At 42.3% G+C, this 17,857-nt stretch overlaps 1 protein-coding gene across 1 annotated transcript in view; it reads right to left on the minus strand.

The window, feature by feature from the left end:
- The window catches only part of KREMEN1 (kringle containing transmembrane protein 1), a 48,033-nt gene that overhangs the window by 8,215 nt on the left and 21,961 nt on the right, over positions 1-17,857 (minus strand). Inside the window, exons 4-5 of the mRNA XM_011995742.1 lie at positions 11,096-11,220; positions 6,795-6,948 (exon numbers count right to left, since the gene is read on the minus strand). Of these exons, the coding sequence (XP_011851132.1) occupies positions 6,795-6,948; positions 11,096-11,220 (279 nt within the window). The remainder of the gene's footprint in view (positions 1-6,794; positions 6,949-11,095; positions 11,221-17,857) is intronic.

The raw sequence follows: 17,857 nt of genomic DNA on the forward strand, positions 1-17,857 counted from the left end.
CAAACCCAAGCAAACAAACAAAAAATTAAAAACAAAAACAAAAGCAAAACAAAAACCAAAACAAAAAAACAAACCAACACACAAAGAAGACACATCATAGTTAAATGTTGAAAACCAGTCTGGGTATGGCGGCTTATGCCTGTAATCCCAGCACTTTGGGAGGTCAAGGTAGGAGGATTGCTTGAGCCCAGGAGTTCAAGACCAGTCTGGGTAACATAGTGAGACCCTGTCTCTACACAAAATTAAAAACTTAGCTGGGTATGGTGGCACATGCCCATAGTCCCAGCTACTCAGGAGGCTAAGGCAGGATTGCTTAAGCCCAGGGGGTCGAGGCTACAGTGGGCCATGACTGCACTACTGCACTCTAGCCTGGGTGACACAGTAAGACCCTGTCTCAAAAAAAAAAAAAAAAAAAAAAGTTGAAAACCAAAAAGATAAAATCTTGAAGGCAGGCAAGGAAGAGGAAAAGATTACATACAGGGGAATAAAGATAGAGCATACACCTCTAGAAACCATACAAGTCACAAGAATATGGAGCAATATCTTTGAAGTACTGAAAGAAAAAAGCTGTCAGCACAGAAATCAATACCCAGCAAAAATTACTCTCAAAAATGAAGGTGAAATAAAGCTTTTTCAAACAAAAGCAGAAAGAAGCCATTGACAGTCAACCTGTACTAGAGAAAATGCTAAAGGAATTTCTTTAGGGGAAAGGAATATACCAGATGGCAAATAAGAATATGAAAAGATGTTCAATATGATTGGTAATTAGAGAAATGCAAATTAAAACCACAGTGAGATACTACTACATACCTACTAGAATGGATCACATTTAAAAATCAGATCATACAAAAGTATCTGTAGGTGGAGAGAATGTGGAGCAAATGAAAATCTTACATATTGTTGGTCAGAATGCAAAATGGCACATCCACTTTGGAAAATACTTGGCAGTGACTCATAATGCTAAATATGCAATTAGCACATGACCCAGCAATCCCACTCCTAGGTAGGTACCCAAGAGAAATGGCAACGTATGTCCACATAAGCACCTGTACTTGGATGTTTACAACAGCTTTATCATAGACAGACCAATGTTTGTCAATTGGTGAATGGATGAACAGACTGCAATACATCCGTACAAAGGAATGCTTCTTAGCAATAAAAAGGAAAAAATTACTGATACAGGCAACAACATAGGTGAATGATAAAGCATTATTCTAAGTGAAAGAAGCCAGACACAAATGGTTAAGTACTGTGATTCCATTTATATAATATTCTGCAAAACACAAACTATATATATATACATACTATATATATATATATATAAATAAAACTATATACTTGCCCAGGATAGACCCGGGCAAGCTCTCCATGGCAGTGGGCCGGTGTCCTCCTGCCGTCTGTGATTCTCTTCAACCTTCCTGCTCCTCCTCGATACTAGCTGAGTCCATTTCTTTGGGAAGAAGCCTCAGGCACTAGCCAGGACAGGCAGCTCCCTGAACCCCAGCTGAGTGCTCCACTTCTAGACAGGAATGATAATGGGTGTGTCTCAGGAAACAAACCTCAACCAAATGGGTCCCAGCCATGAATCAGATTCCACTCAGGATGGAAACATTCCACTCTTTCTTGGCACCCAAGAAAGAAGGCTGGTACCATATTTCATCACCTCTAAGGGAAACACTTTAATCTTTTAAACTGGGATGTATCTTTTAGTCAATGCATGTCACTGTTAAATTAGAAATATTTTTTTCCCTTAATGGTGTATAAAATAATATTGCACCTCAGAATTGAGGCATCTTACAGTCTATGAAATGAAATTGCTAACACAGTCCCGGGAACCAGATTATACCCATCCTTAGACCCTCAATCACTTTCACAATTAATCTCTTCCCTTCCCACTAAAATAAAGGTTCCATGAAGGCAGGATCTTTATCTGTGGGACCTTGGGCAAATTACTGAACTTTTATGAGCCTCAGTTTTCTCATCTGTAAAATAAGCATAACAGTACCTGCTTCACAGTACTGTGAGAATTAAGGGAAGCAACGCATGTAAAGTGAATAGCACAGGGCCCTGTCAATGATAAGTGTTCAACTAATGCTACAAAATGAGGTCCAATCCAGATGACTGACCCCTCCCTTCAGGGCCTAGAAGCCAAGAGAGTCCAAAGAGGCTAGCCTGGGTCATTCCTGTAACCCTCTGTTGACTCTGGCTTACATGTTCTTCTATTTGGTTCTGTTAATTCAATAAATTATAATCCCAGGGGTAGCAGAGGTTCTGAAGCCCCCATCAGTGTTGTGTTTACACACAGTACACAGCTCACCTCAGTGACCTCTGCAAGTCCATGAGAGCTTGCTGAAAAATCAGCCAGAGAGTCTGTGACAAATTACTTGATGTGGCAATGATGACTGAGCAGACAGCTTCTTCCACCTGCCCCTCACCCTCCACCCCCACTAGCCCCGTCGTCTCTCTCCCGAAGAGCAAACACAGCCTGAGCGCTTCTACTGCAGAGGAGCCTGGGTGCTCCTCTAACCAGCAGAGGACAGGAAGACCTCGCTGACACTGACTGAGACCCACATGTGAGCCACGCTGGTAGTGGGGCCTCACGTTCTGGGAGACAGACTGTAATCTGGTCATTTCTCACCATCTAACTTCTCCAATATCTTTAGGAAGACATATTCTCCCTCCCAAATCATGGGACAGTCTGTAGTTACCATTTCCAAAGTGCTCAGCCTTATTCAATGAGTCATAAGGATTTCCATGAGGTGGTACTTGAGCTGTTTGAACTATTTTACTCTCTACTAGATGGACCTTTTTTTTTTTTTTTTTTTTGAGATGGAGTGTCACTCTGTCGTCTGGGCTGGAGTACAGTGGTGTGATCTTGGCTCAGATCTCGGCTCACTGCAACCTCTGCCTCCCAGGCGATTCTCCTGCCTCAGCCTCCAGTGTAGCTGGAATTACAGGCGTGCGTCCCCGCGCCAGCCTCTAGATGCACCTTTAGAGATTATTTATACAGTGCTGCATTTTGTACCTTTCTCAGCAGAGCAATGGGGTGTGAGTTATAGAACCGGCTGCTGTCAGGGGTCCTGTAGACCATACGCATCTGGGCCTCTGGAGGATGGCGTGAGCAGCCTCTCAGAATGCCAACTTTCTTAGTCCTTGAGCAAATGCAAGCCAGAAAGGGCAGTTTCTGGAGAGCTGCACAAGGGGCCAATGTGGTAATAATCAGAACTGGGTATACTTTGTTCAATAACTTTAAAGCATAAAACTGCATCCATTATTATGATCTGTTTTACTATTGTTAATAAAAGGGATTCTAGCTGCTGAAAATAGAAATATTTCAAATGTGGCAAACCAGGGTTTGAATCCTGGCTCTGGCACTTACTAGCATAGACAAATCACTTCATCTTTTGATCCACAGTTTTCTTATCAACAGGGTTGCTACAAGGATTAAATAACATAAAATACACAAAAGCACTTGGCATCAAGTCTAGCACATGACAAACACTCGATAAAGAGCAATAACTGTTGTTATAATTAATTCACTTCAGTGCACCTTTATGTGAGGGTCAGTACGCTTTCCTAGTAGTACCAAGGATGCTACTTGGAGTGCACTTTACAGACGATTTCCACAGTGCTGCATTTAACATTTAATCCAGATTATTTCTATTTGACACCTCCAGTAAAGCCTCTATACTAAAGAAAACATACTTTTATCTACCCCACAGCAGATGCCCAATAAAAATGTGCTAAATGAAAGATTGTCTTATAAAAACTATATTCTATTTTTTCTTGATCTAAAATCCACCATTTTAACCATTTTAAAGTACAGATGTTCCTTGACTTATAATGGGGCTATGTCCTGATAAATCCATTGTAATTGAAAATATCAAAGTCAAAAATGCATTTAACACTCTAATAAACCTACTGTAAAGTTGAAAAATCATAAGTTGACTCTCCTAAGTTAAGGACTATCTATATATGAATCAGTGGTATTTAGTATATCCACAATGTTATACAATCATCATCCCTATCTAATTCCAGAACATTTTATCACTCTAAAAAGAAAATCCGTACCTATTAAGCAGTCACTCCATATTCTTCCCTTTCCCCCAGGCCTTGGCAACCAGGAATCTGGCTTTTGTTTGTGTGGATTTGCCTATTCTGGACATTTCATATAAATGAGATCATAAAATATATAGCCCTTTGCATCTGGTTCTTTCATTTAGGATAATGGTTTCAAGGTTCATCCATGTTGTAGGATGCCTCAGTACTTTATTTATATTTAATGGTTGAATAATATTCCATCATATGGATATCCACTTGGTTTATCCATTCATCAGCTGATGGACATTTGGTTTGCTGCCACTTTTTGGCTATTATGAATAATGTTGCTAGGAACATTGGTATGTACGTTTTTTGTGGAAACGTGTTTTCAGTTCTCTCAGGTATATACCTAAGAGTGGAACTGCTGGGTCATACAGTTACTCTCTGTTTCATGTTTTGAGGAAATGCCAGACTGTTTACTTTTTTTTTTCTTTTGAGACGGAGTCTCACTCTGTCGCCAGGCTGAAGTGCAGTGGCGTGATCTCAGCGCACTGCAACCTCCACCTCCTGGGTTCAAGCAATTCTCATGCCTCAGCCTCCCATGTAGCTGGGACTACAGGCACGTGCCACCACAACCAGCTAATTTTTGTATTTTTAGTAGCGACGGGGTTTCACCATGTTGGCCAGGCTGGCCAGACTGTTTTCCAAAGCAGCTGCACCATTTTACATTCCCACCAGCAATGTATGAGGGTTCCAGTTTCTCCATATATCTGCAAACACTCATTTTCCATTTTTAAATTGACATTACATTCTATTTAAAGTCAAAAAACAGGTAGTAAACCCTCACACTACTCCTCTTTCCTCTCTAGCACCTCTCTAGTGGCTTCCTGGCAGTGTGGATCCCAGCAAGTTATTTATCCTGTCCATGTCACATGGCTCTCTTCTGTGAAATGAGAGTAATCACAATAACCCCTACTTCAGAAGGGTGCCAAGAGGACCTAATGTGATAATTTAGATAAAGCCTTCATGCATACTAGGTACTCAAGAAACATTTATTTCCTTTGTTTTTTCACTTAAGAGGATACCAGGCATTTTGCAAGTTCAGAAAACTTACTCTCCTGAGTTAGAGTGTTAAAGCAGAGAATCTTACAATACTGAACTCTAGAATAAAAGGTTAAATAGATGTGTAGTGCATAGTTATTTGCCAACTAAGCATTAGCAAGATTCCTTAATCATTAGCCAAAGTTCAGTCTTTAGCCAAAACAAAGGTATCAAACTAAGCATTGGTCCGGACATAACAGAATGTATAGGAATCAACTGGCAGTCTCCAATGAGCACACTTAGCTAAAAAAACCAATTGACTGCAAGTTCTGTTCACTAATCCTGTCTTCCCACCCCAAATACAAACACACTTCAGACAGTGTCTAAGCTATAACATGAAAAGGCTCAGTTATAAACCTTGGCTGGGTTTTATAGTCACCATATATAGTGGCTGAATTGTGTCCCCTAGAAAGATATGCTCAAGTCCTAACACCTGGTACCTGTGAATATTATGTAACTGAGTTAAGATGAGGCTATATTAGATTAAGGTGGGCCATAAATTCAATGATTGGTTCCTTTTAAGGAGACACACAGAGACATGGACACACAGACACACATAGAGGGAAGAAGGCTATGTGAAGGAGAAGGCAGAGACTGGAGTGGTGCAGCCAACAAATGCCAAGGATTGCCCACAACCACCAGAAGTGAGGAGGGCTTCCCTGGAGACTTTGGAGAGAGCACAGCCCTGCTGACACCTCGATTTTGGACTTCTAGCCTCCGGAACTGTCAGAGAATGAATTTTGTTTTGCTTTGTTTTAAGCCACCCACTTGATGATAATTTGTTATGGCAGTCCTAGGAAACTAATAAACCATATGTCATTTTTGCTCAAAACTAGCCATGCTGCCTGGTTGAGATGCCAGGAGTGCACTTCCTCTAGCCTAAAGGCCAAAGACACCACAGACACTGCAATATTTCTTGGTAATCTTGAGCCTTTTTTTTTTTGGTCTGTCTCCATTATCTTGAAATCTGGTGCTGCACTGTTGCTGTAACTCTCATAAAGTCTCACTGCTACTGAGAGGATGCTGGTGGATTACGATGAGGAATCAGTTGGCTCAGTGGTTAGGACATGATGTTGGTGAGGTCAAGGCCTTGGATCCACTCCCATTCTGAACACACTCTGCTCCTGGCCAGCATCTCACAAATGCAGCAGTTTAGAGAGGAGGTGGGGGTCAGGGAAAACCCAATGCTAGGCCTGAAAAAACAACTTAGAACTACGCTGTCTTCTTAGGTGTATCACAATAATATATAAATCCCAAATGCAAAAAAAAAAAAAAAAAAAAGTCAAAAGGGTTTGGAAATTATATTAAAGCAAGAGGATAATAAAGCTGATACTGGATTGTTATATTAGTGTCTATGTAAAATTGGAAAGGTTATCATTTCTAGGTTGTCTAAGCATCACACAATAGACCACGTTGCTTCAAACCATTTGGCATGACTGTAGCTAATCCCTTGTTAAGTGTCTGTTCTCCCTTCCAGAAGGCAGGGGCTGAGTCTTCATGCACTGTGCCGTATTCCCAGGGTCTAGTCACAAGTATTGCCTATTGCCAAGTGAATGAATGAATATATAGAAGGGAGGAAGGGTGGGCAGGCTTGTTGCTCTGGTCTAAGGGTTCCTGTGGCTTGGGAAGTGATGGGCACAGGGCATACTCACTATCAAAGAGGATGATCCTGCCATCGCCACCACAGGGTTGGGTGTGATCCCCGAAGCAGACGCTGTTGCATTCGGTACTAGCTGCCTCGCCGTACTTCCAGTAATCAGGATTGTTTCCACAGAAGCAAGCATAGCCTGACTCCATCCCAGCAAACTGCCACAACAGAGAAGCAGCACACGGTAAGCATCATCAGGGATGTCAGATGGCCTGAAGGAGCCTGGTAGGGTGGGCTTCCAGCAAGCAATCAGGCTCATCTTCCCAGGGTCCCTTCCTCTGGGACCTCCCCCTTCTTCCACTCTTGAAACACTTAATTTCAAGCTGACCAATAGGTATGCAGCCACCAATGTGTTTCCCTGTCGGTGAGCAACACTTTTTAATGTTTGTGTTTCTGCTGCACTTAAGTAAGTTTTAAGGGGGAGAAAATCTCATAAACTTCAAACATGAGTAACAGCTAAACACTTTATTGACTGTTTACTGTGTGCCAAGTAGTGAGTGCTTTATAGCTAACCCTCAAAGCAAACACATTATAGGCCCCATTTTACAACTTTGTTTTTACATTACTATATAGTATTTTGGCATATAGTTCTGTAAATTTTAACACTTGTATAGATTTGTGCAACCACAGCCGGGCACAGTGGCTCACTCTTGTAATCTCAACACTTTCAGAGACTGAGGCAGGTGGATCACTTGAGGTCAGGAGTTAGAGGCCAGTCTGGCCAACAAAGTGAAACCCCACCTCTACTAAAAACACAAAAATTAGCCAGGCGTGGTGGTGGGTGCCTATAATCCCAACTGCTTGGGAGGCTGAGGCAGGAGATTTGCTTGAACCCAGGAGGTAGATGTTGCAGTGAGCCGAGACTGCATCACTGCACTGCAGCCTGGGCAACACAATGAGACTGTCTTAAAGAAGAAAAAAAAAAAGATTTGTGCAACCACCAGTACAATCAGGATTCAGAACAGCTGCATTACCCCAGTAATTTTCTTCGCACTATTGCTTTATAGGTGCCCTACCCCAGAATCCCTGGCAACCACTGACCCATTTTCCATTACTATAGTTTTGTCTTTTCAAAAATGTCACATAAATAGAATCATACAGTATGTAATCTTTTTGAGACTGGCTTCTTTCAGTCAGCATAATGGCTTTGAGATCCATCCAAATTGGTGTTTGTATCAATAGTTTACTCCTTATTGCTGAGCAGAGTTCATTGTATGGATGTATCACAGCTTGTTTATCTGTTGGGCTGTTTCTAGTTATTCATAATTATGACTAGAACTGCTATAAGCATTTGTGTACTGGTTTTTATGTGAATATAAGTTTTCATTTCTCGGCCGGGTGCGGTGGCTCAAGCCTGTAATCCCAGCACTTTGGGAGGCCGAGACGGGCGGATCACGAGGTCAGGAGATCGAGACCATCCTGACTAACATGGCGAAACCCCATCTCTACTAAAAAAAAAAATACAAAAAAACTAGCCGGGCGAGGTGGTGGGCGCCTGTAGTCCCAGCTACTCGGGAGGCTGAGGCAGGAGAATGGCGTAAACCCGGGAGGCGGAGCTTGCAGTGAGCTGAGATCCGGCCACTGCACTCCAGCCTGGGTGACAGAGCGAGACTCCGTCTCCAAAAATAAATAAATAAATAAATAAATAAATAAAATAAAAATAAAAAAAAATAAAAAAAAGTTTTCATTTCTCTAGAGTAGTAACTAGGAATAGAATTACTAGGTCATATGGTAGATGTATATTTAACTTTATTAAAAAGTGCCAAACTTTTCCAGAATGATTGTACCATTTTAGATCTGCACCAACAATATATGAAAGTCCTAGTTGCTCTGTATCCTTGTCAGCACTTGTTATTTTCAGTATATTTTATTTTAGCCATTTTAATAGGTATGTAGTGGTATCTCATTATAGTTTTAATTAGCATTACCTTAATGGCTAATGATGTCGACTATATCGTCTTCTTTATCTTTGTTTGTTTTCTATTGTTTTTGAGATGGAGTCTCACTCTGTCACCCAGGCTGGAGTACAGTGGTATGATGTTGGTTCACTGCAACCTCCGCATTCCAGGTGCAAGCAATTGTCCTGTCTCAGCTTCCCAAGTAACTGGAACTACAGGTGTGCTACCACACCCAGCTAATTTTTGTACTTTTAGTAGAGACAGGGTTTTGCCATGTTGGCCAGGCTGGTCTCAAACTCCTGACCTCAAGTGATACTCCTGCCTTGGCCTCCCAAAGCATTGGGATTACAGGCTTGAGTCACCATGCCCAGATGACTATCTTTTCAGGTGCTTATTTGTCATCTGTATATCTTCTTTGGCTTTTTTTCATGTGCTTATTTGCCATCTGTATATCTTCTGTTCAGGTCTTTTGCCCATTTTTAAATTGCTTTGTTTGTTTTTTTTTAACTGTTGAGTTGTTTGGCTTTTTTTTTTTTTTTTAATTTTACACATTATAGATATAAGTCCTTTGTCACATATGTGATTTGCAAATATTTTCTCCCAGGATATAGCTTGTCTTTTCATCCTCCTAAAAATATCTTTCACAGAGCAAGATCTTTAAATTGTTATGAAGTCCAAATTAAAATGTACCAATTTCTTCTCATCACGGGTCATGCTTTTGGTGTCTCATGTAAGAACTTCTTGCCTAAACTCAAGTCATGAAGATTTTCTCTTATATCTTCTTCTAGAAGTTTTATAGTTTTACATTTTACTGTTAGATTTGGGATCCATTTTGAGTTCAGTATGCAGTCTTGTGTTTAAGTTCTTTCAACTAGCCTACTGTTTAGGAAATTCATCCATGTTGTGTATAACAGTATGTCTTTTATTTATTTATTTATTTTTTTGAGACAGAGTCTCACTCTGTTGCCCAGGCTGGAGTGCAGTGGCGTGATCTCAGCTCACTACAGCAACCTCCGTCTCCTGTGTTCAAGTGATTCTCCTGCCTCAGCCTCCTGAGTAGCTGGAATTATAGGCATGCACTACCATGCCCGGCTAATTTTTGTATTTTTAGTAGAGACAGGGTTTCACCATGTTGGTCAGGTTGGTCTCGAACTCCTGACCTCATGATCCACCCACCTCGGCTTCCCAAAGTGCTGAGATTACAGCCATGAGCCCCTGCACCTGGCCAGTATGTCTTAATATGTCTCTTCTTTTTATTGCTGAGTGGTATTCCACAGTATGTATGGATATACTGTGCTTTGTTTCTCCATTCATCAGTTAATGGACATTTAGACTATTTACAGTTTGGAGCTATTATGAATAATGCTGCTATAAACATTCATGTATAAGTCTTTGTGTGAACACAGGTTTTCATTTATCTTGGGTAACTATCCAGGTGTGATATTGCTGAGTTTTAAGGTGTGCATATTTAACTTTGAAAGAAAATTTAAGATCTTTCTTCAAAGAAGCTGTAGCATTTTACATTCTTGCTAGCAGTCTATGAGAGTTTCAGTTGCTCCACATCCTTATCAATTCTTAGTATTTTCAGTATTAACTTCAGACATCCTGAAGTTGTATGCAGTGGTATCTCACTGTGGTTTTAATTTGTATTTCCCTGACAACTGGTGATGCTGAGCATCTTTTCATATGTTTATTGGTCATTTATGTATTTTGGGGGGATAAAATGTCTCTTCAAATTTTTTGCTAATTTTCAAAATCAAGTTGTCATATTATTGAGCTATAAGAGTTCTTTATATATTCTGTATACAAGTCCTTTATCAGATATATATTTAACAACTACTTTCTCCTAGTCTGTGGCCTGCCTTTCATATTCTTAACTCTATTTTTTGAAGATAATATTTTAATACTGATAACTTCAATTTACCATACTTTTTTAAATGATTAGTTTTTGTGTCCAATTTAGAAATCCTTGTCTAACCCAATATTTTAGGATTTTCTGTTTATTTTTCTAGAAGTTTAGTTATTTTAGGTTTTTTAAAAACTGAAATGTAATTCACATAACATAACATTCACTGTTTCAGTGTATGTTTCAGTGGTGATTGATATAGTCACTGTGTTGTGCAGTCACTGCCATCTAATTCCAGAACATTCATAACCCAGAAAAGAAACTCTGTGTTGATTAGCAGTTCGTACCAATTCCTCCCGCCTCCCACCCTCTGGCAACCACTAACCTACTTTCTATCTCTATGGATTTGCCTATTCTAGATGATTCATATAAGTGGAATCATATAATAGGTGGCCTTTTGTGTCTGGCTTATTTTACTTAGCACTTATTTTTAAGTGATCCGAGCAAAATGCATTTACATCTTTACATTTTTCTATAGTTACATAGCCACAGAGTCATCACCTTGAACCTCTGACTCCGACAAAAACTGATGCAAGTTTGTATGGTGAGTTTGTTGGACGTTTTACTGGTGCCAGTTAGAGGAGGTGGGTTTCCATGATCCTTGTAGCAGCCAAGGTTTCCAGGCACTAGAGAAAAAAGAAAAACAAAAGAATTTCACAACATCTGGCTGTGAAACACCAAGGAGGAAAAGCGATTTGTGCCAGGTACTTTCATCTCAGCCAGTATTTCCACTCCTGAGGTACAAATAAACAAGCAACCAGCTTTGAAAATGGAAGCTTTAGTGTCATCTGCTAAATATCATGTTTTTGTTTTATTTTGAAGAGTATGTGAGACCTAGGTCTACCTTTAACTAACCAAATATGTTTTTTAAAAAAACTGTTTAATATTGATAGGACTTAGTATTGAATAAAACTAGGAACAATTTCCTAAAAACAGAAAGACTCCAATAATGTAAATTATGTTTCAGAGTTACCAGAGGGCAGGAAAAGCCCTCAGAAGCCCACTATCCTATACCTTCTATGTAAGCTCCTAATTCCTTCAAAAATTCTACAAGTGGGATTCCTCAAGGACTTTTGGTGAATATATTAGTTTCTTTTTCTTTTTTTTTTTTTTTGAGATGGAGTCTCACTCTGTCACCCAGGCTGGAGTGCAGTGGCGTGATCTCGGCTCACTGCAAGCTCCGCCTCCTGGGTTCAAGCCATTCTTCTGTCTCAGCCTCCTAAGTAGCTGGGACTACAGGCGCCTGCCACCTCACCCGGCTAATTTTTTGTATTTTTTAGTAGAGACGGGGTTTCACCGTGTTAGCCAGGGTGGTCTCGATCTCCTGACCTCGTGATCCACCCGCCTTGGCCTCCCAAAGTGCCGGGATTACAGGCGTGAGCCACCGCACCCGGCTATATTAGTTTCTTATTGCTGCTGGGACAAATTACCACAAACCTAGTGGCTTAAAATAACATAAATTTATTATCTTTTAGTTCTGGAGGTCAGGAGTACTAAGTGGGGCTTATGGATCTAAACTCAAGGTGTTAGCGGAGCCAAGTTCCTCCTAGAGGCTCAAGGGGAGAATCCATTCCTTGCCTTTTCAACCTCCTAGCAGCTGCCCATATGCCCTGGTTTGCAGCCACACCATTTCATCCTCTGTTTCTGTCAGTACCTCTCCCTCCTCCCTCTGTTTCTGTTAGCACCTCCCCTTCCTCCGTTTCCGTCAGCACCTCTCCTTCTTCCCTCTGTTCCCATCATCACCTCTCCCTCCTCCCTCTGTGTTCTTCATCACCTCTCCTTCCTCGTTTCCATCACCTCTTCCTCCCCCCTCTGTTTCCATCATCACCTCTCCCTCCTCCCTCTGTTTCCATCATCACCTGTCTCTCCTCCCTGTTTCCTTCATCATCTCTCCCTCCTCCCTCTGTTTCCACCATCACCTCTCCCTCCTCCCTGTTTCCATCAGCACCTGTCCCTTCTCCCTCTGTTTCCTTCATCACCTCTCCCTCCTCCCTCTGTTTCCACCATCACCTCTCCCTCCTCCCTGTTTCCATCAGCACTTGTCCCTTCTCCCTCTGTTTCCTTCATCACCTCTCCCTCCTCCCTCTGTTTCCGTCAGCACCTATCCTTCTTCCCTCTTGTTTCCTTCATCCCCCTTCATCACCTCTCCTTCCTGTTTCCATCATCACCTGTCCCTCTTCCCTGTTTCCTTCATTACCTCTCTTTCCTCCCTGTTTCCATCATCATCTCTCCTTCCTCCCTGTTTCCATCAGCACCTCCCCTTCCTCTGTTTCCATCATCACCTCTCCTTCTTTCCTCTGTTTCCATCATCACCTCTCCTTCTTCCCTCTGTTTCCTTCATCACCTCTCCTTCCTCCCTGTTTCCATCAGCACCTCTCCTTCCTCCGTTTCCATCATCACCGCTCCTTCCTCCCTGTTTCCTTCATCACCTCTCCTTCCTCCCTCTGTTTCCTTCATCACCTCTCCTTCCTCCCTCTGTTTCCTTCATCACCTCTCCTTCCTCCCTCTGTTTCCTTCATCACCTCTCCTTCCTCCTTCTGTTTCCTTCTTCACCTCTCCCTCCTCAGTTTCCATCATCACCTCTCCCTCCTCCCTCTGTTTCCATCACCTCTCCTATCTCCCTGTTTCCATCAGCACTTCTCCTTCCTCCATTTCCATCATCACCTCTCCTTCTTTCCTCTGTTTCCATCATCACCTCTCCTTCCTCCCTGTTTCCTTCATCACCTCTCCTTTCTCCCTCTATTTCCTTCATCACCTCTCCTTCCTCCCTCTGTTTCCTTCATCACCTCTCCTTCCTCCCTGTTTCCTTCATCACCTCTCCTTCCTTCCTCTGTTTCCATCATCACCTCTCCCTCCTCCCTCTGTTTCCTTCATTACCTCTTCTTCCTTCCTCCCCATTTCCTTCATCACCTCTCCCTCTTCCCTCTGTTTCCATCATCACCTCTCCTTCCTCCCTGTTTCCGTCAGCACCTCTCCTTCCTCCCTCTGTTTTCTTCATCACCTCTCCTTTCTCCCTGTTTCCATCATCACCTCTCCTTTCTCCCTGTTTCCATCATCACCTCTCCCTCCTCCCTGTTTCCATCATCACCTCTCCTTCCTCCCTGTTTCCGTCAGCACCTCTCCTTCCTCCCTGTTTCCGTCAGCACCTCTCCTTCCTCCCTCTGTTTCCTTCATCACCTCTCCTTTCTCCCTGTTTCCATCATCACCTCTCCTTCCTCCCTGTTTCCGTCAGCACCTCTCCTTCCTCCCTCTGTTTCCTTCATCACCTCTCCTTCCTCCCTCTGTTTACATTGTCACATCGTCTTTTCTGACTCAGATCCTCCTGCCTAAGGACCCTGTGATTACATTGGTCCCACCTGGATAATCTATTACAAAATCTTTCATCATATCTGCAAAATTTCCTATGCCATCTAAGGTAACGTACTGACAGATTCTAGGGATTATATCATGAATATCTTTGGAGGGCCATTCTTCAGCCCACCACACTGAGCATATTAGTGTTTCATAGCCACACGTCAGATGGTTTGGTCTAGTAGAAAAAGCTGTAGCTGAGAACAAGAAAGCTAGATATATGTACCAACTCTTGTAGACAGCTTACAAAGATGGACCTCAATGATTCTGCGATGCACTCAATGTTTGCATACCCCTGTGACACTTGGTCTCTGCCCTGGCACAGAGCAACTCTCTGGGAATTTTCTGGGTGACCAGAGCATCTTTTGTTCTAATGAGACAACTCTTGGTAGGTTCCTGGATAGCTTCAGGATGGGGGTTGGTCACAAGAACGACCAAGCCACAATTAGAAGCTTGGAACTTTCAGTCCCACACCCCAACATCCGGAGGAGAGAGAGCCTAGGCATTGACTTAATAATCAATCATGCCTATGTAATGAAGCCATCATTAAAATTCCTAAAAGATGCCATTTGGAGAGCTTCTGGGTTGGTGAATACATATCTGTGCCAGGTATGGCAAACTCCACAAGAACAGAAGCTCCTGTGTACAGGATCCTTCCTGACCTCACCCTATGTATCTCTTCATCTGCAGTTCACCTATAGCCTTTTAGTTTTATTTTTTTAATTATTGAATTGAGATGGGGTCTCACTATGTTGCTCAGGCTGGTCTTGAACTCCTAGGCTCAAGCGATCCTCCTGCCTCAGCCTCCCAAAGTGCTGGGATTACAGGTGTAAGCCACCATGCTTAGACACGCCTTTGTCCTTTATAATAAACTGGTAAGTGTAAGTGTTTCCCTGAGTTCTGGGAGCTGTTACAGCAAATTATCAAACCAAAGGAGAGGGTTGTGGGAACCCCCAATTTGTAGCCAAGTTGGGACCCACTCCTTGCAATTGGCATCTGAAGTGGGGGGCAGTCTTGTGGGACTGAGTTAGGTAGTGCCATAACTTAATTGTAGGACCCCCAGGTGGTGTCTGGAAACTTGGAGAATTGGCTGGTTTGAGTCAAATCCATACATCTGGTGTCAGAAAAGAAGTGTATGAATGTATAGGAAAAGGTTTTTTCCCCCTATTACTCCCTAAAATTAATATATTGAAACCTGAGTTCCCAATATGAAGGTATTTGGAGGTGAAGCCTTTGGGAGATAATTAGGTTTAGATGAGGTTATGACGGCTGAGTCCCCATGATGGAATCACTGCCCTTATATGAGGAAGAGACCAGAGCCCCCTCAGCAAACTAGGAAGAGAGGCCTCACCAGGCACTGAGTCGCCAGCACTTTGACCTTGGACTTCCTACCCCCTTGAACTGTGAGAAATCAGTGTCTGTAGTTGAAGCCACCCACTCTATGGTATTTTGTTACAGCAGCCCAAACTGCCTAAGACAGATCCCCACTTCCTGGTATTCATGTCCTTGGAGAATCTCCTCCCGCTGAGTGTGAGCTGGACTGCTGACATGCTTTTGACAAGTAGAATGTGGCAAAGTTGATGGGGATGACACTTCCGGGATTAGGTTACAAAAGATTATGACTTCATCTTGCTTGCAGACTCTCTATTGTTTTCTCGCTTTGTATATTTCTATGAAGCAATATGCCATGTCAGAGGCTGTGTGGTAAGGAACTGAGGGTGGACTTCAGCCAACATCCAGCAAGAAAAAGAATTTCACCCAATGGTCTGCAAATAACTAAATCCTACCAACAACTGTGTGAGGTTGAAAGTGGATCTTTCCTCAGTTGAGCCTTCAGATGAGACTCCAGCTCTGGTAGACACCTGGATTGCAGCTTTGTGAGAGACCTTGAAGCAGGATCTTGCTAAGTCATACCCTGGATTTCCTGACCCACAGAATGCATGAGATAATGAATGTGTGTTGTTTAAGCCACCAAGTTTTAAGGTAATTTGTTATGCAGTAATAGATAATTAATATACCTTATAATACTATAATACTTATAATACTAAATATAGCTTTATTGAATAAAAAAATTAATTCATCATGGGTCATGGACAATGAATCTCTGTGGACCTTAGTTTTCCATCTATGAGACTGATTTATGAATCACTCCGCTATCAGCTGAAGTCCTTTCCCTTTCTCCATTTGTTCCCCATGGTTTATACAACTGAAGATACAACAAAACACAAATAAGGCCTGGTCTCAGAAGCACTTCTAGGTCAGCTGAGAGTTACGTATTATACAATTCCAAAGTGACAGCCATATAGACACTTAGATAGCATTTTTTTCCTTTATGTTTCAGACTGGAAAACAGTATGGTCCAGTTTAATAAGCTTTATATCCACATTAGTCTGTTGGGCATATAAAAATATATTCATGCATATGTGTGCATGTACACACAGACACACATATATTTTAATGTATTTCACCATCTAACCAGCTCATTTTAAGTTGGCAGGAAGTACCTCTCTTAACCCAAAGACTCACCCTTCCCCCTCTAAGCCAAGTGGTTACCTTTCTCCCTTGCGTCACACATGGTTCAAATATAACAAATGTGGCTCACCACACAAAAGTTAAAATGCATCCTTCGGAAACAAACTAAATCTCTATAGTAGCAAATGTAAATAGAAAAGCTCTATGCAGTAGGAGTCCAGTGGTGGCGGCGGGGGGCCCTGGCTTGGAAATGTCTGGGTTTTAGGGTTTAAACAACTGCAGTGAGTCAAGCTTCTCTAGTCAAGAGCATATGATATAAACCGAGTTTGTTAAAGGGACCTTGCGCGTGGAAACCTGAGCCAGGCATTTAATGGTTCTTAATAAGAGCTACTTGATGATGATCATCTTGGTCATTTACTCTGATTTTTGTCTCATTTATTCCATTATGCTTACAAGTAAGCATGTTATTATGTATTAGTTTACAGAGAGCCTAAGGCATATAATCATAAATGTTAAGGTTAGACATAAACAAGGTCATGGCTTGCATTAACGCAGCTGGAACCTCTAAGCTTTATTAATTTGTTGAACAAATCCAGGTGGTTCATGTTTCAATAGGACAGTGAGGTCTTGAAACACACCACGAGGTAGATCACTGGGAATCAGACCACAGCCTGCTGCCCTTCTAACCCATTTGAACATCAGTGGCCTAAGGTATCAAACTTGCCCCCAAAGGCAATCACTTGCCAATTGTGACACTGTCAATTCTACCTCCTACAATATCACATACATCTGCCCTTGCCTCTCTGCTCATGCTGCCACTTCCCCAGTTTGGATCGCCATCTCCTTTCACTTAGACCACTGCATCAGACTCTTATGCTATCTCCATTTCTAGGCTTACCCTACTCTAATCTAGTTAGCAAACTGCAACAGAATAATCTTTGTAGTACATTCCAGACAGAAGTGCAAAGGCCTGAAGCAAGAAAGATTGTGGCCTTGGCAGGAACTACAAGAAGTGAGCGTGACTGGTGGCAGAGAAAGGGAAAAGCAGCAGCAGCTGGTGAGGTAAGTGGAGCCCTTCCCCAAACCCTCAAAGCTCTCTGGTTGCCCCCCAGGATAAAGTCCAAACTTTCTCACGTGGTACACTGCTGCAGCTCCTGTGCTGCTCCCCCTTCCCCTCTGTGCTGCTCCCCATTCCCCTCTCCCACCACCATGACCTCTCTACCCTTCAGCTCACATTCTATACAGAGGCCAAATTGTAGTGTATTTGCAAGTTTCCCAACTAGACTTTGCTCTCTGGCCTCTGGGTTTTTGCCATGCTATTCCCTGTGCTTAGAATATTCTTCCCTTCTTAAGATTTCAGCCTGAACATCATTTCCCCTGGGAAGCCCCATGGCCCTCCCATCCTCCCCACCCTATCTCCCACAAGAAAGAGGGTTACGT

This window comes from Mandrillus leucophaeus, unplaced genomic scaffold (assembly GCF_000951045.1).
Source record: "Mandrillus leucophaeus isolate KB7577 unplaced genomic scaffold, Mleu.le_1.0 Scaffold496, whole genome shotgun sequence".
NCBI lineage: Eukaryota > Metazoa > Chordata > Mammalia > Primates > Cercopithecidae > Mandrillus > Mandrillus leucophaeus.